This window comes from Lissotriton helveticus, chromosome 3_1, assembly GCF_964261635.1.
Source record: "Lissotriton helveticus chromosome 3_1, aLisHel1.1, whole genome shotgun sequence".
Classification (NCBI taxonomy): domain Eukaryota; kingdom Metazoa; phylum Chordata; class Amphibia; order Caudata; family Salamandridae; genus Lissotriton; species Lissotriton helveticus.
Window position 1 is genome coordinate 443135924 of NC_136061.1, and position 22886 is coordinate 443158809.

Genomic DNA, 22886 nt, shown 5'->3' on the forward strand with positions numbered 1-22886 from the left:
GTGTTTGTCGAGTTAACGTGTACAGTTAGTATGTGTGATAAATATATATCTATAAGATTGTGTGCAATTTGGATATGTTTGCTGTTACAAGTGGGACCCATTTTGGATGCCCTAGGTTTAGCATTGCACAAGAAGATGGACAGATAAAGCTTTACACTGACAATCGAAGTGTATTGCTTATATTCCTGAAACCAGAAGTTGGAGACCCAGAGAGTAAAGTGAGGGACGATGAAGACATAGCTATCCTTGAAAATTCGATGAGGACCTTTTAGCAAGGGATTGCGAAATAGGTTCTCCTGAGTACCATGCGGTAGATGGTGGGGGAGAAGTCGTGTTGTTAAAGGCAGGAAAGTTCATAGGCAAAGCTTAACCTTTTGTCTGGTCATGGACAGACAAAAGGTTAAGCTTTGCCTATGAACTTGAATTTAACATCAGCTTTTGATCACACGAGAATTCCTTGATTTGCTTTATCATTGTATGATTTTTATTCTATTTTCGTCATTGTCATTAAATGAGGATTTGTGTATTTAAACTTTCTCCTTTCATTTATTGTTGTGTGTTTTCAGTTATTTAGCAAGGGAAATTTACTATATATACTTATATTTTGGCTTACCTCCTTTGTTGCTCTAATTTTAGCTTTCCGGAGTGAACCAATTTTTTTGATACATTGACACTACCCTGGTTCTTAGGGTTGTTGGGTTGACCCCCTCTATTACATCAGGTGTCTGCACAACAGCCACGATCTCAGAGGTAAGGGTATTTCACCTGAAGTTTGCACCTTGCAGCAGTAGAAGTGAGGTCTGCTTAGCACCTAGAAGCCTGCCTGCTCAGAGAGGAAAAAAGGGTCTGGCCCTGCTTGAGGAGAGACTGACAATGAGGAGAAGTCCAACTGTGCCCCTGGTAAGTTGGACACATAGAAGAAGTTAAATATTTAGTGGATGTATCACCGGGATCAATCTGTGTGGTGAGAAGTCGTCCAGCCCATCGGAGCGTGGTTCAAGTGGAAAAATGCGTGAAGAAGTGCAACTGCATAACTCTGTGGAAACTGGCACTTATACAGCCAGAGGACTGATGCTGCCGTTCCAACATGTGGGGTAACCATGCAGGACAACTCACAGCCGAAGCGTGAAGTATGTCCTGGCCCTGAGGACACACCTATTAAGGACATCCATTCCCCGGAGGCCAGCTTGAAGATTGTTGCGAGAGAGAGAGAGAGAGAGCTGAGAGAGAGAGAGAGAGAGAGAGAGAGAGAGAGAGAGAGAGAGAGAGAGAGAGATTGGGAGAGAGAAGCTGGGCCACTGCCATAAAGAGGCACCATTGAAGATGCCGGCCATTTTACACCAATGCACACATCAACCAGCACCACCCAGGCTGAGTCATTTGCTGAATAGATAACAGCAAGGCACAACAAACAGAGACTGAAACACTGTACACCGAGCAAATCCAAAGCATGATAAAGATTTATCCTTATTAGTGAGAGCTTTTATGACTTAGGAGCTATATGAACTGATTCACCAGTTGCCCTGGGGCAACCACTTAATGAAGTGTGCACTTGAGTCTTATTTTGCCTAAACTTAACATATGGAAGAGGACCACCCTAGACACAGGGCTGTGGAAGAGACTGCAGAGTGGGGAACAGGGCACTGGTGCAGTTGCAGCATTTCAGTTTGAGCAGGTGGTAGGATTTTTTTAAATCTGATACCTATCTAATTGTTTATTATTTCATACTGCTGTGATATTAGAAGTACATTTAAAAAAAATAGACAAACACTGGGCTGGATAATGATTTATACGGTCTATTAGGTGATAGTTGAGTTCTGAGTCTTTGCCCCCACCATTTCTCCCTTGAGAAGTCATTGACTACTCGCTTCTTCCACCACGAGATTCAAGAGTGGAAAGGGAGTGCGTGGCCCAGTTGGCGACTCCCTAGTGGCAAACGACCCCAACCACCACGGTTAGGGCCTACAGCCCAAATCAGTCCTGTGGTCCGACAGGTTTTGTTTATTTAGTTTTATGCACTTTTTTTCACAGGGTGTTCTGGAGAATGGTTTATTTACTGTTGCGCTACTTGAGATTGTTAATAAGCTCAAGAGTAGCAAGTTGTGATTATGACTGGGTGCAATAATACTCATATTTCCAAGCAACGCAATTTAACAACAATGCCCATTTGAAATGTGTTACATTTTAATGAGTTTGGACCATTTGTGTGCCAGAGAAGAACCCACTAAAGTCCCATAATGCTAAGAATTTGAAGAGGCTTTTGTCATCTCTTTGTATCTTGACACCGACATGTCCGCAACTCTACACTCCAAATCGGAAGTTATAATAGGTTATATTAATAAATCTTGGCTTAACAAGTGGGAGGGGGTTTCCCTACGTTCCGACCTCATACCTTGTGGATCTGAGCGAAGGGTTATTGTCCTTCAAAGGAACTCAGAGCCCTTTGGGCCGATTGTCCGGTCTCAACTTTTCAATCCTGGATTTTCAATTTTTCAAACAACTTTTCATTGTGGACCTTGAGTTGCACTACCTCAGACTCAGTCTGCAGCCAGCTCTGCCACAAGTACTGTAATGCACTGTCTTATTTCATTTCTGTATATCGATGCTTTAAATGCACTGAAGCTAAGACGATGGAAAATACTTTATACGATGTATGAATAAACCATTCACTGGTAAATGTGCACTTTACAAATGTGATCTCATGATGCTGTTATGACTGCACATTGGTTACTGTGCTTTATGGGATGGCGGAGCTAATGGGGCAGTTTACAACTAGCATGCTACAAAGAAACAGCATCAATTTGACTAACAAAATACATTTAACACAAAATGTGCCATCTACCAAGCTTGATGATGCATTCAGAGGAGAAATGAGGAGGAGGAAGTGGGAAACTGTCACACAGGCCAGTGGGGTGTGCTCATCTGAGGTAAAATTGACAGTGGCTAGCAGTGAAAGCACACAGCAGCAGTGTAAGCACACAGTGCCCTGCCTAAAAATGTCCTTTGCCTGTCACAGCGTGCAGAAGATGGACCTACCTAAATGGTTGAGGCACAAGCATCACCGTCAAAGCTACTTGAAATATGCAGTTTCATAGCATCTGCATTTTTTATGTAATTATGGATTTTCCACACTTGCCGCATACTGCACCATCAGCAACATCATTTTCATGTTTCATCAAAAAAGTCTATAGATCAACTGGATCATACATGTCTAAAAAACGGAACAGGTTGAGCACTGATGCACCACACAGTTTGCAAAAGTTATCTGTTCAGCTTTCATTGTTTAATTGCTGTAATCGGGTATAAAAGTGGTGAGAGTTTTGCCCAAACGGTTCATTATGCCTCATGGATAGATTGATGGGAGGGCTTTTGTCTGCTTTGGGAAACAAAAACCTTAAATTCTTCAATGTAGTTCTGTCAGGGTAGAAATAATTACTTCATATTTGTAATAAAAGGTTTTGTTTGAGTATTCATGCCAATGTATGGTTATATCTTACTGTCCTAAATGCAGCAGCTACATTGAGATGGCTCTGAGAGGATTTACAAGAATACTAGAGACTTCGCATCTCTTTTTAATGTCTGATGTCTGCAACATTAAAGGGTCTCCTAAGTAAACATGCACTTGTAATGGGATTTTGTGGAGGGGGGAGAATATGAGAAACAAAGGCTGTGAGAGGCTGAATTGTAAGGGATGAGACCAGGATACCAAAATAGCTAATGCCTTTAGTAGGTGCTAGGAGTCCCAACCCATTCTGTGCCCAGTTTTGCACCTTAAACTTGACTTTCAGCTAAAACTGTTGGATCTGCATCCTGTGCCTTTCTCTGCTCTTGGTGAACATACACCCAGCATTTCTCTCCTTCCCCGCCTTCCTTCCGCATAGGCAGTCTTTCTTTCACACTCTCGCCCACTCATTCCTCACCGCTTATAGTCGGCCATGTGATGCGCCTTTCCAACATCTCCAAGCGATGGCACCTCCAGCACCTCCGCCATTAGACGGAGTTTATCTGCGGTGCATACATTAGCACCTCCCACACCCGCGCTACTGTTTCTTTTTATATCTTGTGGAAGGGAGTCCTGTTCACCGCCTCGTCTCCTTTCTTTTCACCTCCTTTCGTTCTTAACTCTTTGCAGAAAGCGAACCTGCAGATATGGCCTGGAAAAGGCTTCACACCGTATTCTAAGGCTGAACCATTACACTGGTCTGATACAATATATACTAACTTTGTGGTTTAGGACCCGGTTACCTCAGAAACGGACCCCTCGCTACTTCACCACCAAGACCTTAGGTCATGCTTCATCTGTGAAATTCACCAAAATTGATGGAAGATTGAGACAGGTCCCTGGGGGAGCAGTGTCTGAAACACAGTTGACCCATCTTTGAAGGCACACCGAAATCCCATGCTCGTTAGAAAAGTCTGGACAATGGACCTGGCTAAACACGCCTTTGAGGGTCAGTGTTTCTTTGCAACTTCCAGACAAACTCAGAGATATAATTTTTGGTCCCCTGCACATGTCCCCTTGTTATCATACACCACTCACCTGTCTCATCTTTGTCCCTTGCTAACCACCTCACCTAAGAGTATGCACAAGCCCACTTCATTTGTGGAGCAATGCCACGTCTATAAGGGATCATGTCTGGCGCTAAAGGAGACCAGATGAAAAAACATAACCAAACAATCCAAAATAAACATCTCAGTCCTCACTCACTGGAAGTGGGTCATAACTTAATGCTTCTCCCACAACCATTCATGTACAAAATTTTGCTTCTGCATGTAGTTTCTTTGTCCGTTACAGTGTAACTAAGATAACTCAGTATCTTAGTTTTTAAAATCAGCTTTGCTGATGTGTTTGTTGCGCCTTAAAATGTACAACTTGAAAGAGATTGAATATTTTACTTGATGTTGTGGAAACTGTGAACTTAAGACCATTCCTTTCAAAACATTAAAGAACATCGCCTCCTAGAGGACTGTATCAGAACTTTAGGAATGGCTAACATGAGTGAGATCAAAGTGGCATGCATAGTTCTTCATTTATGCAAGCATCTTGGATTGTCCGTCAGTTAACTAGAAACCTTTGCTGCCAATTATGGTAGAAAAGCCTGGAAACTGGTGGTGAGCGGAAGGTAAGCTATGGTGAATACATTATGCACGTTCATGTGAGAAAATTATAAAGCAGGAAAAAATGAATAGAAGGGAGTAGAGCAAGCTAGAATGAATATGAGGAACATGACCTGCAGTGCCGTATGTCCGTCCGGAGCATCAGCCCTGGGAGTGGTTGCCCCGTGGGCAGTGGTGTAATGCACAATGATACCCACCCCCTTCCTACCCTACCTACAGAATGGTGAGGAGCCCCTCGGACTTCCATATGTTTGAGATATTCATAGGCAGTTCTACAAAATCCAATACGGTGCAGGCCAAGTGGCTTCCTTATAAATTACTTCCAGGGCATGTGACCCTAGAAGTGGCCTGGAGTTCCCTAGGAGATGATGATGTGGCTAGGCACACCTTCCTAAGGTAAGTGGAGTGAATAATATGTGCTACTCTCCAAAAGGCAATGCCTTTCATATATGCCTATCTGCTGGCTCACACTCTTCATGAATGAAAAGCCGAGTATTTTCCTGGTTTCTTTCAGCAAGTCAAATTACATGTCCCAATTCTTTCAACAAACAAAATGTGAGTGTCTCGTGCCTGAAGGTATGTGGGAATGATAAGGTATGGAATACTTTAGGAATGATTGAGGGGTGTTCGCGTGGTACGTTAATATGGAAAGCGTATGGCTCCAGCACTTAGAGGGCACTCTTCTGGCTGCAGAGAAACCCAGTCAAAATGCGCTCTTCCAAATAGCTAGGATAACGTTACAGATAATGCTTCATATGAGAACTGCCAACATGACCAGCATATTCATATTCCACAGTGTATTGAGTTCTCTGAAAGCAGGTACAAGGGTAGCAGGCTGTGTAAATGGCACTAGCAGCCTTTCAGTAGCCACCGATCACCACCTAATAATAAGTTATTTATAGGATGTAGCCTTATGGCTAGAGCGGTCGACCTCGAAGTAGGGAAACCTGGTTCGAGTCTTGGCAACGACGCTCAACATCCTGTGATTCTGGGCAAATTACTTAATCTCCCCGTGCCTAACAAAAATGAATGTGTCCATCTGTAACGAAACTGGTGCTCATGTGAAGTGCTCTGATACCGGATATCCTCGGGTCTAGTTTGAGCTATATAAAACAAAACAAAAAAAAACTGCTTCAATACCCATGCCTATGAAAGGGGGAGCATTAGTAAAATGAAAAACGGTTAATCAACTGGTCTTCTTCAGTAGCCAATGCCAAACACAAAGCAAACTTACAACTGCATTTCGGTGAAGCTCTTCCTGGTAACCAGCATGGTTGCTAGTGTTTGTCTGACAGACTCAGAGGGCTACATACTAAAAACCCAAAGTGCAACCCTTCAAGCTCAAGAATTAAGATAAGAAGTAAATAAATCCACCTTCCCTGTCCTGAGACAGAGGCATCATCGTGCTATTATTGAATGAAAGAAAACTATAACACATGTCTGTCTGGTCTCCAATGATGTAACTGGTTTTCTCTTGCACGTGCTGTTGATCTGGATGTGTCCTGGGAGTACACCTAGTTTTGTTGATGCTCAAAGAGATCACCCTGGGGAAGTTCCCATGTAAAACCGATCCATTCTGAAACCTTTCGACTGAGCTACCATTCTGGGGGCTGTGATGTCGCCACGGGCATGGAATAAAATGATGTTGGTGATCAACAGCCACAGATTCACGATCTGTCTATACAAATGAATAGATTGGACCACTTCATGTTGGCAGGATGTGGCTGACGTGTTTGCTGCCTCTAAGAATGTTCCCCTAGAGAATCAGGAACAATAACTCTAAAGTGTTCTAGGAAACATTATCAAAGTATCTTCTCTGAAAGGCTGGGCGTATAACTAGAGTAAGCCATGGCAAAGTGATTTGACGTTGCAACCAGTTTCTCTTGTGATTAGATTCTTGTCTAGGGTCCATTAGTCCAGCAGACGGGTCACTTTCTAAAGCTGACATAATTTATGATTTTATTTGTATCCTTATTCAAAGTGAGATGATGCAACAATAATTTGATGATGCTGTTCTTCTTCCATTGGGATGAGAGCTGAAGCTACAACCCGATTGCCTGACGCTTGCCAGACTCACAAACAGTAAGTCAAAAGCCACGAGGCCAGCAGTAATCTAAAAACAAAAGGCCCAGGTGAAACGAAGGATGGTACAATGGCATTCACCAGACCAAAGGCCCATTACATAGTAAGGGTTGTGAGACCGCTGTTTAGCATAGTACCAATGAATTTGAGCTTTTGTTTTAGGATTAGGAACAAACTGAGACAATTTACAGGGATCATTAGGAAGTGAAAGTCAATGATGATAGTCAATGATGATCGTCAGATAAGTGAGTCATCCATGCAAAGTTTGACATTTAAAACCTGGCTGTGCTGGGGGCTGTCAATACGCCACCACCACCACCATACTGATATCGCTGTCCCACCCACCCCATAACCGAGATAATGCCAGTAGCGACCCCAAATTGGGATGTGGGATCCTGTAAGTCTCTTAAGTAAGTTTAGTTTCCCATTTGGATTAAATATCTGGGCCATGGTAACAGTCTTCAGAATCCATAGATGGAGGAATTTGATTAGAATAAAGGAACGATTCTCCTATCTAATTTCCACTGCCAGGTGGCTGGAATAGAAACTTTGCCCTAAGAATTACACTTGAGAGGAAAAATGGTTAGTCCATATTAGGTCAGAGAGCAGGGGGGCTGATGGAGCAACCAAACACATTTCTGGACAACACTAGTAGAAATGTGCTGTACAAATACACTTACGCAAAAGACACACAAATATGCTTAACATAACATACTATGACATAGCCAACATCTCTGATCTCCCTTCAACAGATCTCCAAGCATGACCTTCCCACAAATTCAATGGACATTTGATTATGGCCTGGTACCTTCACTCAGGTATTCCCTATCTTGTGGCACTCGCTCCGCCTCCTGGGTTTAGTTTATCTTACAAAAGGTCATCATGTGTTAAGGTAAACATTTGTTAGGACTAGCAATTATTCTGCAGGGCATCCTGGCACTGTGAAGGGTGGGAGGGAGGGTAGCAAACCAGAAGGGAAAATCAAAGTGACTTAGAAAAGACACGTTTTTAGCCGTTTCTCGAACAAGATGGTGTCAGCCACGTTAGAAAGGGACTTGAAAAAGGCAACGCCAGTTAATTTTTTCAATGCGTAAAACAAGAAAGGGAGAAAATAAAGAAAGCTCAAGGAGGCTGTTGCTGCTCCCTGCTTGTTCCCACACGCCAGGTTAACTAACCTACATTAGTTCTTCACTAGCACAGAATTAACATCTTAATAAAAACGTTGCTTTACGAACGTGAGACTGCCCAAAGGAGTTGTCCTGTAAGCAACCATACAGAAATTTCATGACCGCAACACATCTGCATAGGGGGGAGCGAGAGACCTACCAAACTTGAATCTCACTATCCACGCTCAACATATTAAGGCACTTGTTTCAACGTGCCCTGCTCATTTTTTTTAAACTTTATTTGTCCCTAAGCTGTGATCAGAGAAGACAAGCCACTCCACCCCTGACTTTGACCAATCGCATATGAGAAGCAGGCGTACGCTTTGTCAAGCAAGTTCCAGCAGGCTTCCATTCCTCTGCTCTTGTATCAGTTGTTTATATTGAGCTGGCCTTTGTGGTCTAGTCGTAAGTGAAAGAGGTCTGGAAACCCGATGTGTCATGCACCCATCAACTGAGAAACAGGGTTTCAAGCTGAATAAAATGGGAAGGACCTTTGTTTTCTGAGTAAATCCAAAATATGCTTGTTACTGCACCTAAGGATAAAGTTACTGGTTACCTTCCACTGTTTTTATTCATTAAGGGGACCTGTTAAACTAATAGATCTTTTATCCCCTACGATTCATACGACCCATCCTAACCTCTCCAAATGTGGCTGCTTGACGGATCTTCTTCGAACCCCATTGCCTTCTCCTGATAGGAACATTCGCTCTACAGAAGTTTGCATATTGGTCCAATATTGGCTTTTTCTTATTCACAATTTAGCAAACCGTTTTCATAACAGTATAGGTCAGCTAAAATACACCAAGGGAAAATAGTTCAGATGGCAAATCAAAATCCCACTTTTCTACAATAAATTTGAGCAAATACTGCCAGCCAACACAGGTCAATGTATTTGAGTCTAGTGCCGCCGAAGGAATTAAGGAGAATCTACAGCCTTATGATCAGACTGCTGGTAGCACTGATTTTCAGGGCACAGGTAATCTCCACTTTCATTCTCTGGATGAGTATTAACAGGCTTTCTTGACAAGAGGCTCTTAATCAGAACCTGCTTCATATATACAAGAATCAAGAACTTTAAAATGCTTACAACTCTATATTTGTTATCAGATTGCAGACAATGCAAATTACCGGTGCGTGTCTATTCACATTTCATGTATGATCTATAACTGGAAAGACCGCTAGTCTTTCTACATGCATACTATTGCAATTTATTTTTTATTTTAAATTTAGTAACATGATTGATTATACGATTTTTGACGGTGCTTCTATAGGTTCAGTGTAGTTTATGTCATTATTGTTGGATGCATTGCATTGAAAACATGCTTCTCATGTTCTTAATATTTACCAGTTCGCATTTCAAATTACATTCTTAGCTCATTGTTTTTTCTATGTTCCTTTTTTGAAATGTGCTTTCAAATATCCACCGGTTTAAAAGCTCTTAATTAGTTTAATGATACATTATGCATACGTTATCGGAAATTCTGCAAGTAGAGAAACTGGGAGAAAGTATACCTCTGCCATAGGGGGCTCTGGTGAAGTTCAGATAGCAAACGACGATTGCTTGTTTTTTAAGTTTAACTGTTAAATAAACTGATTTTAAATACATATTTGTCGGTGAGGGGTTGACGTTTGTCAGCTCGCAGAAAACAGCATTTATATAATTGTAATTTTTGTCCCAGCACTTGCCTGTGCAGGAAGAATTATGCGACTTTCATCAGCGTTTTGAAAAATTACAAAGAACTCTCTGGTTCAGCAAAAAACAGGAAGCACTCAAATATTCGCGAATCATGGGCCCTGTAGACCGATGGCTTTCTGTCAAGAGTCTTCCTCATCTGAGATAGCTTTTAGTAGTAAACACACATCTTGAAGACAACTCATACTTATACCTCATATGCAGATATTTCCCACTTAAAGTCCCCAAAGGGACCACCTGGCAGTCTCTATCTGTTATCTACAGTAACAGGACTGCAGAGTGGTTTTCCTGCACCTTTGCTTGAACAGAGATGTTCCACCTGATTCAGGGATTGAGTCACCTTCTCTGGTCGAGCGGGCACTAAGTACCAACAGGGCTGAGGCAGCAAACAGTAAGGATAAATTAAGGTCCAAGCAAACTTCTGGGTGATGCAGGAGGGTGCTCCAGATAGGCTTTGGATGAGTGATACCGTTGGCACTCCTCAAAGTATAGACCGCCTCGAAACTAAGATCTAGAGTTAGCAATTTGATTGCTCCTAATAAATGTTGTTGAAACTATCAGGAGCTTAGAGGGTAAAGCTAGTCATAGGTCGCCCTCCACTCATAATGCAATCAATCCAACAATGACCTAGACCTTGTAGGCACTTATAAATTCTTGTAATTCTTTTTAGGTATACCATATGTTGCATGAATATTACAAACTTACTCCCCTTTTGTTAATTATTGGGGTAGTCGGTATATCCTGAAACTGTGCCTCATTTAATAATCGCCCATTCCCTTATGGTAACAATAAACCATAGGCGGAGTCGATGCCAGATACCTTCCACCATCGGGCAAATTGAAGGGGAAGGATCAACGACCCACATTCGGGGTTGCAGTTCCATTAGGTCACTACCCTCCCGGCTGGTACGAGTACAGATGGCCGAGCGAGGTTGCGAAGACTAGTTTGTCCTTATGCAGTGGCTTTAATATGTATGACGCCCTGAAGAAATAGCCAAAAAATCGATGTCAATGAAACATGTCGGCAAGTAAAGTGGTGTTGGTTGGATAGTTAGTAACCACACTCACTTTTTTTAGGTTCCACACCCAACACAAGAGACAGAATGAAATTGCATATCTGTGTTGCTGTGTGTGTTTTATATGTGGAGAAGTGTGGCTCACTGGGTGGAGAAGTGTGGCTCACTGGTTAGAGGAGGCAGACCCTGAAGCAGAGGTCAGACCCGGTACCAGGGTTCAATTCCCGACGCATTGGTTCGATAATTCTCGTTTCGGTGCCTACTCGAATCATGGGTTCACACTCTGCAGCTCTGGGCATTAGCCTGCTTAATCTCCACTACGGCCCCCCCGTGGCGGGATGCCTGGCTTTCACCTTGGGGGAAGCCAGGACGGGTTCCCAAGGCAAGCGCCGAGATGCCTACGGGTAATCGAGCGCTATATAAGAACGCATAATAATAATAATAATAATAATAATAATGTTGTTTGGACACTTTATTGGTCGTCTTGTGGTCTTCTTTCACTGCATACTTTCACAAAATATTTTCCCTTTTTTGTGTTTCTTGGACACAATTTTCTTTTCCGAGCTTGATGGTGCCAATGATGAGAACAGGGCTATCCTGGTGAGGGATTGGTGTCACTACAACGCATGCTTTTACATCGCATGCCTTTACAACGCGGTTTTTACATCGCATACCATTACAACGCATAATGCTTTTAGGCGCTGGATAGTGAATTATTTAATTTACTATTCCAACTCCAGTCCCCGTGGATAGCAGGGAAGGTGTTGGATAGTATATTAAATACATTCCCTATCCTAGAGCGCCCCCCAGCGCATTGCGTTGTAATGGTTTGCGTTGTAATGGTTGCGATGTAATGGTAGTGCGTTGTAAAAAATTCGTTGTAAGTGATGTTCCCCCCTGGTGAGTACCTGCCAGGTTCCCGTTGGTGGTGCGCCCGTGAGGTGCCATCTCGCTCCTTCACACTTTTTTCATTGTGCTTGTGGTACAGTTCTGACACGAAGGTGTGTGTTTTTTTTTTCTCGCACTATGAATTTTATTGTTACCATAAGGGAATGGGCGATTATTAAATGAGGCACAGTTTCAGGATATACCGACTACCCCAATAATTAACGAAAGGGGAGTAAGTTTGTAATATTCATGCAACATATGGTATACCTAAAAAGAATTACAAGAATTTATAAGTGCCTACAAGGTCTAGGTCATTGTTGGATTGATTCCTAATAAATGTTAACAACAAGTAGAATCAAAAGTAGTTCTGAGGTATTTATTTCTCACACCACAGACCCCTGCCAGTCAAAGTACTGTTCCCTCTGTCTACCTATACAGGAGCCAGCGAGGGATTGACTGGGGTGTAGGACAAAAATACCGCTCATTAGCTCCACACAGCTCCTATAGCTCTGGCCAACAGCCGCAATCATAAGGTGCACGTCCAAACGAGGGACAAGCACATGAGGCATGGAGTCCCTGACGCCTGTCAGATCGAAGGTCTTTAGCTCTAAGCCCCTTCGGCATGAACTAATTGCTGGAGAAAAATAACTAGTAAATGGAACGAGAAGTACAAGCCTAAGGAAAATGAACACGAGTGAACTGTTGGACTACACATGACTACGGACTGGCCACTGTTTTGTTTTGGCCTTGTTCTCAATACTATGAACACACCGGCAATTCAAAGGACTGGGATGAGGAACATCTAACCCTTGAAAAAGAAAGTGACAGACAGTTCAGCAAACGGCAGTCCCAGAGACACATGGGAAAGCCTACCTGTTATTTTTCAAACAAGCAGTAGAGAAAGTGGCACACTATGCTAGCAGTTGCAATAGGTTGGCTGGCTCACTCCTCTATTAGCGTTAGTAGAAAGAGTAGAAGAAACCTAACCATGCAAAGACCAGATGATGGAAAAGAAGAGAAAATGCTGCTCATCAGCTGCAATAATCAAAGGCGGGACAAGGAGCGATATGTTTAGGAAACATGCTCCTCAGTGAACAGTAAATGATCACACGGGTTGCAGTTCATCATCAAAAGGGAGGGAAAGATCCTAGAAAGTGGATCAAGTGGTCTGAAGGATCCGGGAGGGGGGGTCTGAGTTATCAGCTGGAAGTGCCCTCACACACCCAGTAGGGTGTCTTGCTTCATCATAGGGCACTCTTCGTCGGGCCGGCGCTGCAATGCCCAATGGGCCCCTCAATGGGGACTCTTTGGCGAGGATCTTTTGATCTTAAAGCTGTTTGATGTGTGCAAGTGATTTGATCCCGTCACTTGCACGCATCATACAACTTTAAAATCAAAACATGAAGGAACCGCACCCTGCTGGACAATTTGCAGATTTTCTAGTCACTGGAAAACCCCTCTTTGTGACACCCAGGAGCTGGAAATGCATATTTTCAAGGAGCATTTCATTCGACTCCAACAGACAATCTCTAAGGTTCTCAGGCCCATTTCGGCATATTGTGATGAAATGTCTCCACTCCCCAACCATGTCTACCACCTGAATCATCATAACCCACCCAGCCTACCGGACACACGCTGTACATCACCAGTGGGGTCCATGCCTTATACATTTTAAAAGGCATTTCCCTTCACATAAAAATCACAGACAACTTACATTTTTTCCTTGTACCTTTCGCTTGACCTTCTCCTTTATTTCGACATATTGCCTTATGAACTAGCTTTTTTTCACATTGTACGTTGGTGCTGATCACAACTGCAAATGTCCCGATCATACATTACAGCTGGAGATTGTGGCACTTTTTGGTCTGAATCTGCCATCACTTGCCCTCGCCTTACAACTATATTACTCCTAGTCTTCACAGAAAGGGGATGATGGTTCAGCACTCGACACCTGCCTGGATAGACCATAGTGGGAAGTGCCATCTTAGTCCCGAAAGTGCGAGCTACAGACGAGCTACAGCCTCTATCTCCTTAATGATCTCTGGCATTTCAAAGCTGTATTCTATCGGGGATGAAAAAGATTACAGGAGGCATGGGAACTCTGGACATTGACAACTGTGAAAATCTACCAATCTATGAAAAGAGGCCTGAGTTTAATTTGTTTGTTTTCTCATAGGTGATGGAGTGTGGTGATAAACTGCTATTTCCTTAGTCATGCCATGTACCTTATGTTAGAGCTGCAATAAGATAAGCAATTTGTTGAGTGATGATGATAATGACAAGAAATGAATCCGCTAGTTTCACACCACCACAAAATACTGTGGCTAGCATGTTTGGACACTGTGGAGAACACATGCCTCAGAAAATATTTTGCTACTGTACTTGAAATGCCATTTGTAACTAAGGTAAGGTGTCTCTTCAATACCCCTCCCTCTTACAGTAAAGATTAATAGGCACATCTTGCAAGGAGGCCATCAACCACAAGAAAAACAAACCGAATTGATTGCAGATAAGAAGTATGGATCTCATGGCAGCAATAAAAATCTTTTTTTTTCCAAAGGGTGAGTGTTAAAAGACTATGTTGAAGACATTGCTAGATGTCTTGAAATAGCTCTTTAATTACTCGACAAAGGAATATATTGATTGTGTGTCCAGACAATGAATCAAGCTGGATTTCACGCGTATGAAACACCTTTGTGTCATTTGGAAGCATTGATTTTTTGGGTTGCTCAAGCTAAGAGGTTCTCTTCTTTTCCGTAGCTGGTCAAGCATACAACTGAAGAACCTCTAGCCAGAGCGGCGCTTAGCATGGGTACAGTGGATCCTTCAATTACTTGTCTCCGTACTCCCTTTGCTCCATTTCATGGCCATGTGGCTTTTACCATTTTGGGGTACTGCATTAATGACTTAATTACTATTTCTTGTAGAGATGTGTCAGAAGAGAGGAAAATAAACAAGCATTACTAATACCTGTGTGAGTCCTCTGGTGGGCTTTTAAATGAGAACTCTTTGTATAAACCTTCCGGCAGCCATTAAACTGGCAGCGATGGACTCTTTTCTTGTTCTCAGGGGAGTTCTCAGCCGCTGACCCGCCTTGTTCACTGTCACTTTGCCCACATGTTATGGAGCCACCCTCTGCTGGCTCTGACGCCACCATGTCAGGGCTGAGAGGTGCCTGGTCTGTCACCAGTTTCAATGTAACTGTTCCATCAAGGGCTGCCATAGTCTGAGAGCTTTTCACAAGATGGCGACCAAGTTCAGGAGAGGAAGGAGGAGTTAGAGAGGTGACTGCATTGAGCTGAGCCTGGTTCACAGCTGTGTGGTGTTCGGTGGTGGGAAGGAGACGCAGGCAGGCCTCTGACAACAGTTTATCCTGGGCGAGAAGCACTTCTGCACAAGGGCGCTTTTCGCAAGAGGCGATCTCCACAGGAATCAAAAGGGGTTCCAGTCGCCGAACACTGGCTTCTGCTGCTTGGACAAGTGAGGTGTTGAGGAAACAGTCCAAGTCATCACCAAATGTCTCTGAGATCTTCTTCGGCTCAGTTTGTAGATAGCGTTCTAGCTCAAGGCATGTCTGCAGAAAAAAAGAAACAAGCATCAGAACCACCATTTATGCAACAACCTCAAACTCATGCAAAATCCATCCATTCCTACAATTTCCATAAATAAAAACAGAGGTCAGTAACTGTAAAGGCAACCGAATCAAGCCTCGAGAACAAACTGCCTAATTTGATATATGTATGCATGTATGAATGCATGTACATGATATTTCTACAGTGCAAACCAAGCCAACAAACTGCAAAACAAGGTACGTGGTCAAAGACAACGATAAAATCAACAAGTAACAGGAGAGGAAGCTGGATTATGGATGATTAAAGAATTGTGGTGCAGTGTTCTTTAAAGAGGCGTGTCTGCAACTCTTTCTTAAACGGAAGAAGCTTAGAGGAGGACCTGAAGGATATGGGGATGATGTGCAAGAACTTAACTGGTAGCAACATACATACATAGTAACAACTCAACAAAAGTTAATCATTTCCCCTTTGTTGAGTATCACCCCCTCCACAATAGTTCCACAACATTTCCACAAAAAATGATGCATTGACATTTTATCAAGATTTCAATCCCTTGGGAAAAATATTCTCTAGGATCTGAAAAAGAGGAAATAATAAGGAAGAATAATTGTGCCTCTCTGAGTTGAAGTGGGAGCAGAACGGAAGCGTCTCAAGGGAAAGAGAACAATCAAAATACTGAGCGCCTACATAAAGTTAGGTCATTGCTTTCAACAGGAAAACTAAATTAATACAGGTCAACTTTCAACAGAAAGAATCCTGTGAGGTAAGACGTGACCCTCCTCTCCCTCCAACTCCTCTTGCATCACACACAAAACAACTGCAAGGACTGCAAAAGAGCCAAACCAGTGCATCAAAATTCCTCATGAGCACGTATTGCTGGTGAAATGATGATACACGCCAACGTCAGAATTGCACGCTGCCCAACAGAGTTATTCCTGCCAGGTGATCAGCATTGATCTAATGTTACATCTCACTGTGGCATAGAGCGTAGGCCCAGCTGCCAATCAGCATCGGATTAGGAAAGCGGGCAGTCGAGCATTGGGCGATGGGCCGCAGCATTAGGGTCACCTGTAGGCTGGTTTTCGTTAGCAGCTCTGTCAACAGGCCCACAAAGCCTTACTGTCTTCCCTGCCAGGCCACTGTAATGTGGGCAGATAGGCTCTGAGGTGGTAGTTTCAGCAGCAGTGCTAGGCCAGTATTGTGTTGACCGTTTCAGACATCTTGGCCCCCATGGGGCTGGCACAGACATCCACTCCCCTCCTGTGCTGTTAAAGTGAGGCAGGGTGTTGAGTGCAGCAGCCTGGCTGGGGGCAGGTGAAGTGGCCATTGGCCCATCATCACCTCATCTGCCCTGGAGCAGCAGCAACTCAGATTTTTTTCACCCCTCCCCTACCAGGCCATCGGCCTGAGGCTATTGTTGGCTGAGGGGGCGGAGGGGGGGGGGGAGGAGAGTAAGTGAAAGGGGCTCGCTGAGGGCCTATAGTTGGCTCCTCTGCTCCAGTACCTTAAAGGCCTGGGGGGGGGGGGGGGGGGGGGGGGGGGGAGGGGTGATGTGACTGTTGCTCACCTAATCGCTGCCCTTGGGCTGAGTTCAAGCTAAATAAAATTACAATAACAAAATAACCTTCTTTTCGCTTATGTTTTAAGTTTTTGCAAAGGCTCAAACATAATAATGAAAGAGGATTCTTTATACATTAATAAAAACGCCCATACTCCTTCTTAATATGGCTTTCTTTAGTTTTAACTATCAGTCACGGATCATTAAGGCAGCTTTAAACAATGCTTTCACCTTTCATATAGCTTTAGGTGATTTTTTTTATTTTCGTACTGGCCAGGACAATAAAATACTGATAATGTCAGTTAAAAAAACGACCAGGTGGCAAACAAAGCCTAATCTCCCCGTGCATCCTCAGCGCCAGAACAGGGAGGAAGATCCTTCTCCTACATCGCAGCCAAGACGTGGAACGAGCTCCCCACTGACATCAGACGTGTCCCCACCCTGAACACCTTCAGGAAGGCTCTAAAAACCTGGCTCTTCGACTGATAAGGAAATGCTGACCTCCCCGCCCTCAGCACCTTGAGACCCTCACGGGTGAGTAATGCGCTTATAATTCCCCTGATTGATTGATTGATTGGCCCTTGGGCCACTTTATTTCACCTAGCTCAACCGGCCAAAATGCAGTGCTTCTAGTTTTCACCAATGTTTCTGGTGCTATGAGCTTTAAAATACTTAAACATTTATCTAAAAATTAGCCAAATGAGACTAGACAAAATGCTGTTTCACGAACGGATGTGATCCAGGAATGTGGGCCACTTTTTTGGGGTTGCCCGGGCCGAATTGTGATCCCAATCTGACCCAGCTGCCACTCTTCAGCAGTTGTGGTATATCCCCTTATGATCATGTTGCATCATGATGTCGCGTGATGACATTTTCTATCTATGAGGAAGTTGAGAAACCAGACAATGTGAAAAGCAGGAAGAAAATCAACGGGACTTCTGCAAATGAATAACGAATTCCTGCAAACATAGTTTCTACTGGATGTTAGCAAAGAGTGGTGCTTGCCTTGAACTCTATGCTGCTGCTGGTCTTACACTTATGAGCAAGGTACTTGAATCAGTTAACAACAACACCTTACACCCCTTGACTCATTTCCCACTCTCAGCCAATACTATAGCACTTCACAGTGTTCTCAAGAAGTGCTTACAACGTACGATCCAAGGCAAACCTTGATGGACATCCTGCCTATCTAAAGGCGCCTTACACTGAGGACGCAAGAAGGGGATGTGGTCTAGTGGGTATGTTGGAGGCACGTTTGAATCTTCATTGTGCGCAACTGAAATGTGAGTACTTTACTATAAATGATATGCAATGTGCTATCATGCCATAGTTCAATTCATCACCAGTTGCTTTCAACACTAACACACGTAAATGTTCTGCAGCCTATGTTCTGTTAGATTGCTTGTACACGAACAACGTTTCTAATACAAATACTTTGCTTCCAAAACAATACAATTATTTGTCCAGCACCTTAAATGGGCCCTCTCTGTTGAAGGGGCAGCAGGGGTGCTGGGCTAGTTGATTCATAAGCTGCCTTCCCATCGCTCAAGACCCGTCTAGCTGCTTAAAAAGTTCTCCTCTAATCCAGATTATACAATATGTACCTATTAACTGCATCAGAGGCACTGCGTAATGATACGTGTCTTAGATACTACTAAATGCCATGCACTGTGGTGTTTATATGGCTTTCTCGAAACTGCTGGTTACAACTCCAGCTGGTTTGGCAGAAGAGCCAATGGGTCACCTAGAAAAAAGTAAAGGCTCCAGGTTTTCCTTTTTTACTATTATTTAAAAATAAATGCAGACAGAAAAACATCTATTTTCCTGCCTGTTTTTATTTTTAAATATGGAAAAACATGGAAAATAGGGTTTCTTTTGGATGAATCTCACTACTGCGTATCGTGAGGGACAGGTCAGTAGCTGTGCAGATTGACACGCAGAAAAGTTGAGAAAAAGAAATGATTACCTGTTAGAGTTTAAATAACTGCACATAAAAAGCTTTTTAACATGTTCTAAAATGTATATATTTTTCAGATGAAGTCAATGTACTATAAATGGCTAGAAACTGCAGGACATTACAATGCGAGTATACATTTATTGGTTACATAAGGTGGGAACGTACCCACTGCAGGTTCATTTTTACACTAAGCACAAAATAAAATGGATAAATACATTTAAAATTAGCAAAAACATGCATGGATAAATACAGGTGGAAAATAAAAAAACTTTAATGCCATAAAAACAGGAGTCCTATTTTTAATGAATCATACCCAAAGAAGTAAGGATTGCTACACTATTTTGACCCTTCTGGCGGGTACACCGCTGTCTTAAGTGGTGGGTTCCTTGAAGGCTGACACGTCCAACCTTCTCTTGCTACATGTATGTGTGGGTGTTGGACTTTGGCAGGAAGGGGGTTTTCCCTACATGGGTACTTCTCAGATGGGAAGGGTCTTGCAAACCTCTAGCCTAACCAATGTGAATCAGAATAATGTCATAGACGATCCATGTGTAGGGTTGTCTGTGTTAAAATGGTGGTGAGGGTGTCTAAAAAATCTGTCAAAAGTGGGTGCTAAAGCAAACTGGGATAACATCTAGGGATGTTAGCCCAGACGCCCCTTCAAGCATTGGGTCCGGCAATGACTTATACACCTGCTATGCAGGTGAAACACACAATATGAAAATACACGCTTTTTTAAGTTTATGCATTTTGATGTTTCAGCCAGATTGGCAATGATTATGCATTTTCACTAATCTGATAGAATGAGACCTCCCATGCCTGTGAAGGTGTTCCACAATGGAGCATACACAAAGGTGGAGGGATATGTGTAGTAACAGAGGTCGGTGAGCAGCGTATTTCCTTGGGAGTTCTGCAAAACAATTCCTCCCACCCCAACTCTGCCTCATGAAGCTTTGAGAAACCTCAAGAAAATAAATGTATGAGACGTCAACAATGACTGTATGAACTATGAAGGGAGGACACCGCTTCCTCTGCTTTTTTTGCAGTGTACGAAATGCACGAATGTGAACAACTACCTAGAATATCAGTATAATTGTTTTCTTAAATATTCAAATCTTTATATTGCGTTTTAACCCTTGTTGAAGAAGGTAACAGTATAATTCACCTGCATACACCAGCTATAATGATGGTACATCTGCAATCACCATACACACGTGGGAGGTACCCATAAACCACACAATCTATCAATTCTTCGCCCCATTTTTTTTTGTGTGGAGTTTTATATAGCGCAAACTAGACACAAAGGTATCAGAGCACTTTAATGAGCACCAGTTACATTACAGACTGACACATTCATTTTCGTTAGGCATGGGGAGATTAAGTGATATGCCCAGAATCACAGAATGTGGAGCGCCGTTGGCGGGACTCGAACCCGGTTCCCCAGCTCAGACGAGGTCGACCGCCCTAGCCGTTAGGCCACATTCTCTCTCCCCTTCCCTGCTTAGCTATCCATCTCTCCTGGAACATCCAGTAACTCCCCTCTTCCGGGCACTGTGATCTGACGCAGTGGCTTCGTCTCAAAGGTCCATTTATCTCCTTGCCCACTTTCACCACGAGTGTGGAGCAGTGCTCTCCCCCCTGCCTCCTCATCCTTAGCTACATCCACCTAGTGTCCCCCATAGTAATTTATCTGCCGGGAGTACGCAGCGTCTCTACACAGCTTTACCTGGAATCCTTCTGAAGCGCAGGGTGATGATGAGTTTCCACTTCCTAAGAGAAGGCTGCCTTTCACATTTTGCGGATCTGGAAATCTGTTGGAAAACTCCACCCTGACTTGTGTCACTAGACAAACAGGTGCTTGTCCACACAGCTCAAAGACAGAGATCCTGTGAAGACAGGAACCAACTGCTTCTGGCCTGTTGAGGGACTCACCCAAAGATAAAACATGGCTTTTATAGTACTGAATGGTCAACTCCTACCTTAGAACCTTAGCGGTGTGAGATGCACATACACCGTAGCACACGGATGGGAAAGAACAATAAATACTGCAATGAATTACGTAGCAGATTTTGACAAAATGGTTACAACGCAGAAAATCACAAGCATTAGCAAAGCCAAGAGATCTTGCCTATGAGCGAGCTAAAGGCTTTGGCAATGTCTTTTACCCATACTGCACAGAAGCATGACTGCTGCGCAGCATGGCTAAAATTAAAGAAAAAAAGAGCAATTACGCGGCCAATGCTTGCTATGTTATAGAGCTTTTTTTATGGGGGCAGAGGGGGAGGCAGCAAGGGGGAGGATGGGGAGCAGCAAGCAACATGGACAATGGGAGGGTGGGACGGATGGTGGCACACAACTCGGGCAACGGAAGGGTAATAAAAGTCCTATGACCTGTGCTGGCCATGTCATAGCACTTTCTTTCTAATGGAGAGTAGGGGGGCAACACAGACAAATGGAAGGAACAAGCAACAACGGACAATAAAAGGGTGGACGGTAGGAAGAAACAATCAACACAGACAATGGGAGTGTGGGAGAGAACAATCAACACAGACAATGGGAGGGTAGGGGGGGAACAAGCAACAGGGACACATAAGCAACATGGACAAACAAGCAACAAATACAATAGGAAAAAATTTACCTTGATCTTAACAACAACAGGAAAAAATAGTATCTCAATGCAGCGTGAGCAGCGGAAGGTCTTTAACCAAAATGTAACAATCGATACTTAGCCCATGCTTCACAGAAGGCAGATATGAAAGAAGAGGAAGTGACATCGCTGCACGTTAGCCAAACAAACAGTAGGTAAAGGGTGTGCTTCAAGTCCCTTTTAGTAAACAAAATGTCTTGCAAGAGACAGCAGATGCGCTATCTCAGGCAAGACCTAAAAAACAGGATGAGACAGAGAGCAGAAGCATTTGAAGGACACTACCAAAAAAGAAGGCAGTACTTGGTCAATGCTCCAGGGACAGGGGAAACATGCACAGAAAGAGAAGCCAGCACGTGCTGACCAAATCGGAGCCAGAAAATAAAACTGACAATAAAGACAATGAGTGATAAGAAATTGTTCGGATCCAAGCCCCCTTTAACCCTTTGCATGCGTCGAGCGGCCCGTGGCCGTCCGACGTCACAGTGGGCGTGTCCGGAGGACGGCAGGGGGCCGTCCGAACCTCGCCCACTCATTATTTCACCAGCACTGCAGTGGAATTTGCACCGCGGTCAAGGGGTTATGGTAACGAAATTTCATGCAACTGGCAGCACATGCACTGTCACAGGTGAGATCTGAAAAAGGGTTAACATTGGCAGTAAAATTTGGCACTTGGGTGACAAGTGGGCATCTTATAAAGGAGCACATTACCATTTTGTGGGTGCCAAAGAGCAGCACATTAATCGCTTGACAGGATTTCACAGAGGCAAGATAAAATAAACATTTGCAATGCAATCAGTCTCGCCTTTAGGACCATACATATATTTAGCTATACAGCACATTACCCTGGGTGCTGAGACATCTACTGTTCTTTAACAAGGACGGAAAGTAAGCACCAAACTGCGTGACATGCCAGGTATAGAACACATGGAAAGAAATATTGCCTTTCAGCAGGAAATGGTATAGTCCAAAGTTCTGTTTTTAATATAAATTCAGGGACTTCGGTTGTCATAACCCTGAAAATACAAGATTTGAAAAAAATATTGTCTACAGGTGCTCGTGGAAGACAATTTTTATGGACTGGAATGTAGTGAATGCTAAAATGATTCTGGTATTTTACTGAACTTTGCTGGTTGTTTTCTATCACGAAAGTTAAATAAAGGCAGTGCCAGAAAAATTAAAAAAAGAAAGTC

At 43.3% G+C, this 22886-nt stretch overlaps 1 protein-coding gene across 3 annotated transcripts in view; it reads right to left on the reverse strand.

The window, feature by feature from the left end:
• KLF7 (KLF transcription factor 7) overlaps nt 1–22886 on the reverse strand; it is a 239838-nt gene that overhangs the window by 47762 nt on the left and 169190 nt on the right. For all 3 annotated transcript variants that reach the window (XM_078680306.1, XM_078680307.1, XM_078680308.1), the window contains exon 2: nt 14933–15536. In XM_078680306.1, the coding sequence (XP_078536432.1) occupies nt 14933–15536 (604 nt within the window). The remainder of the gene's footprint in view (nt 1–14932; nt 15537–22886) is intronic.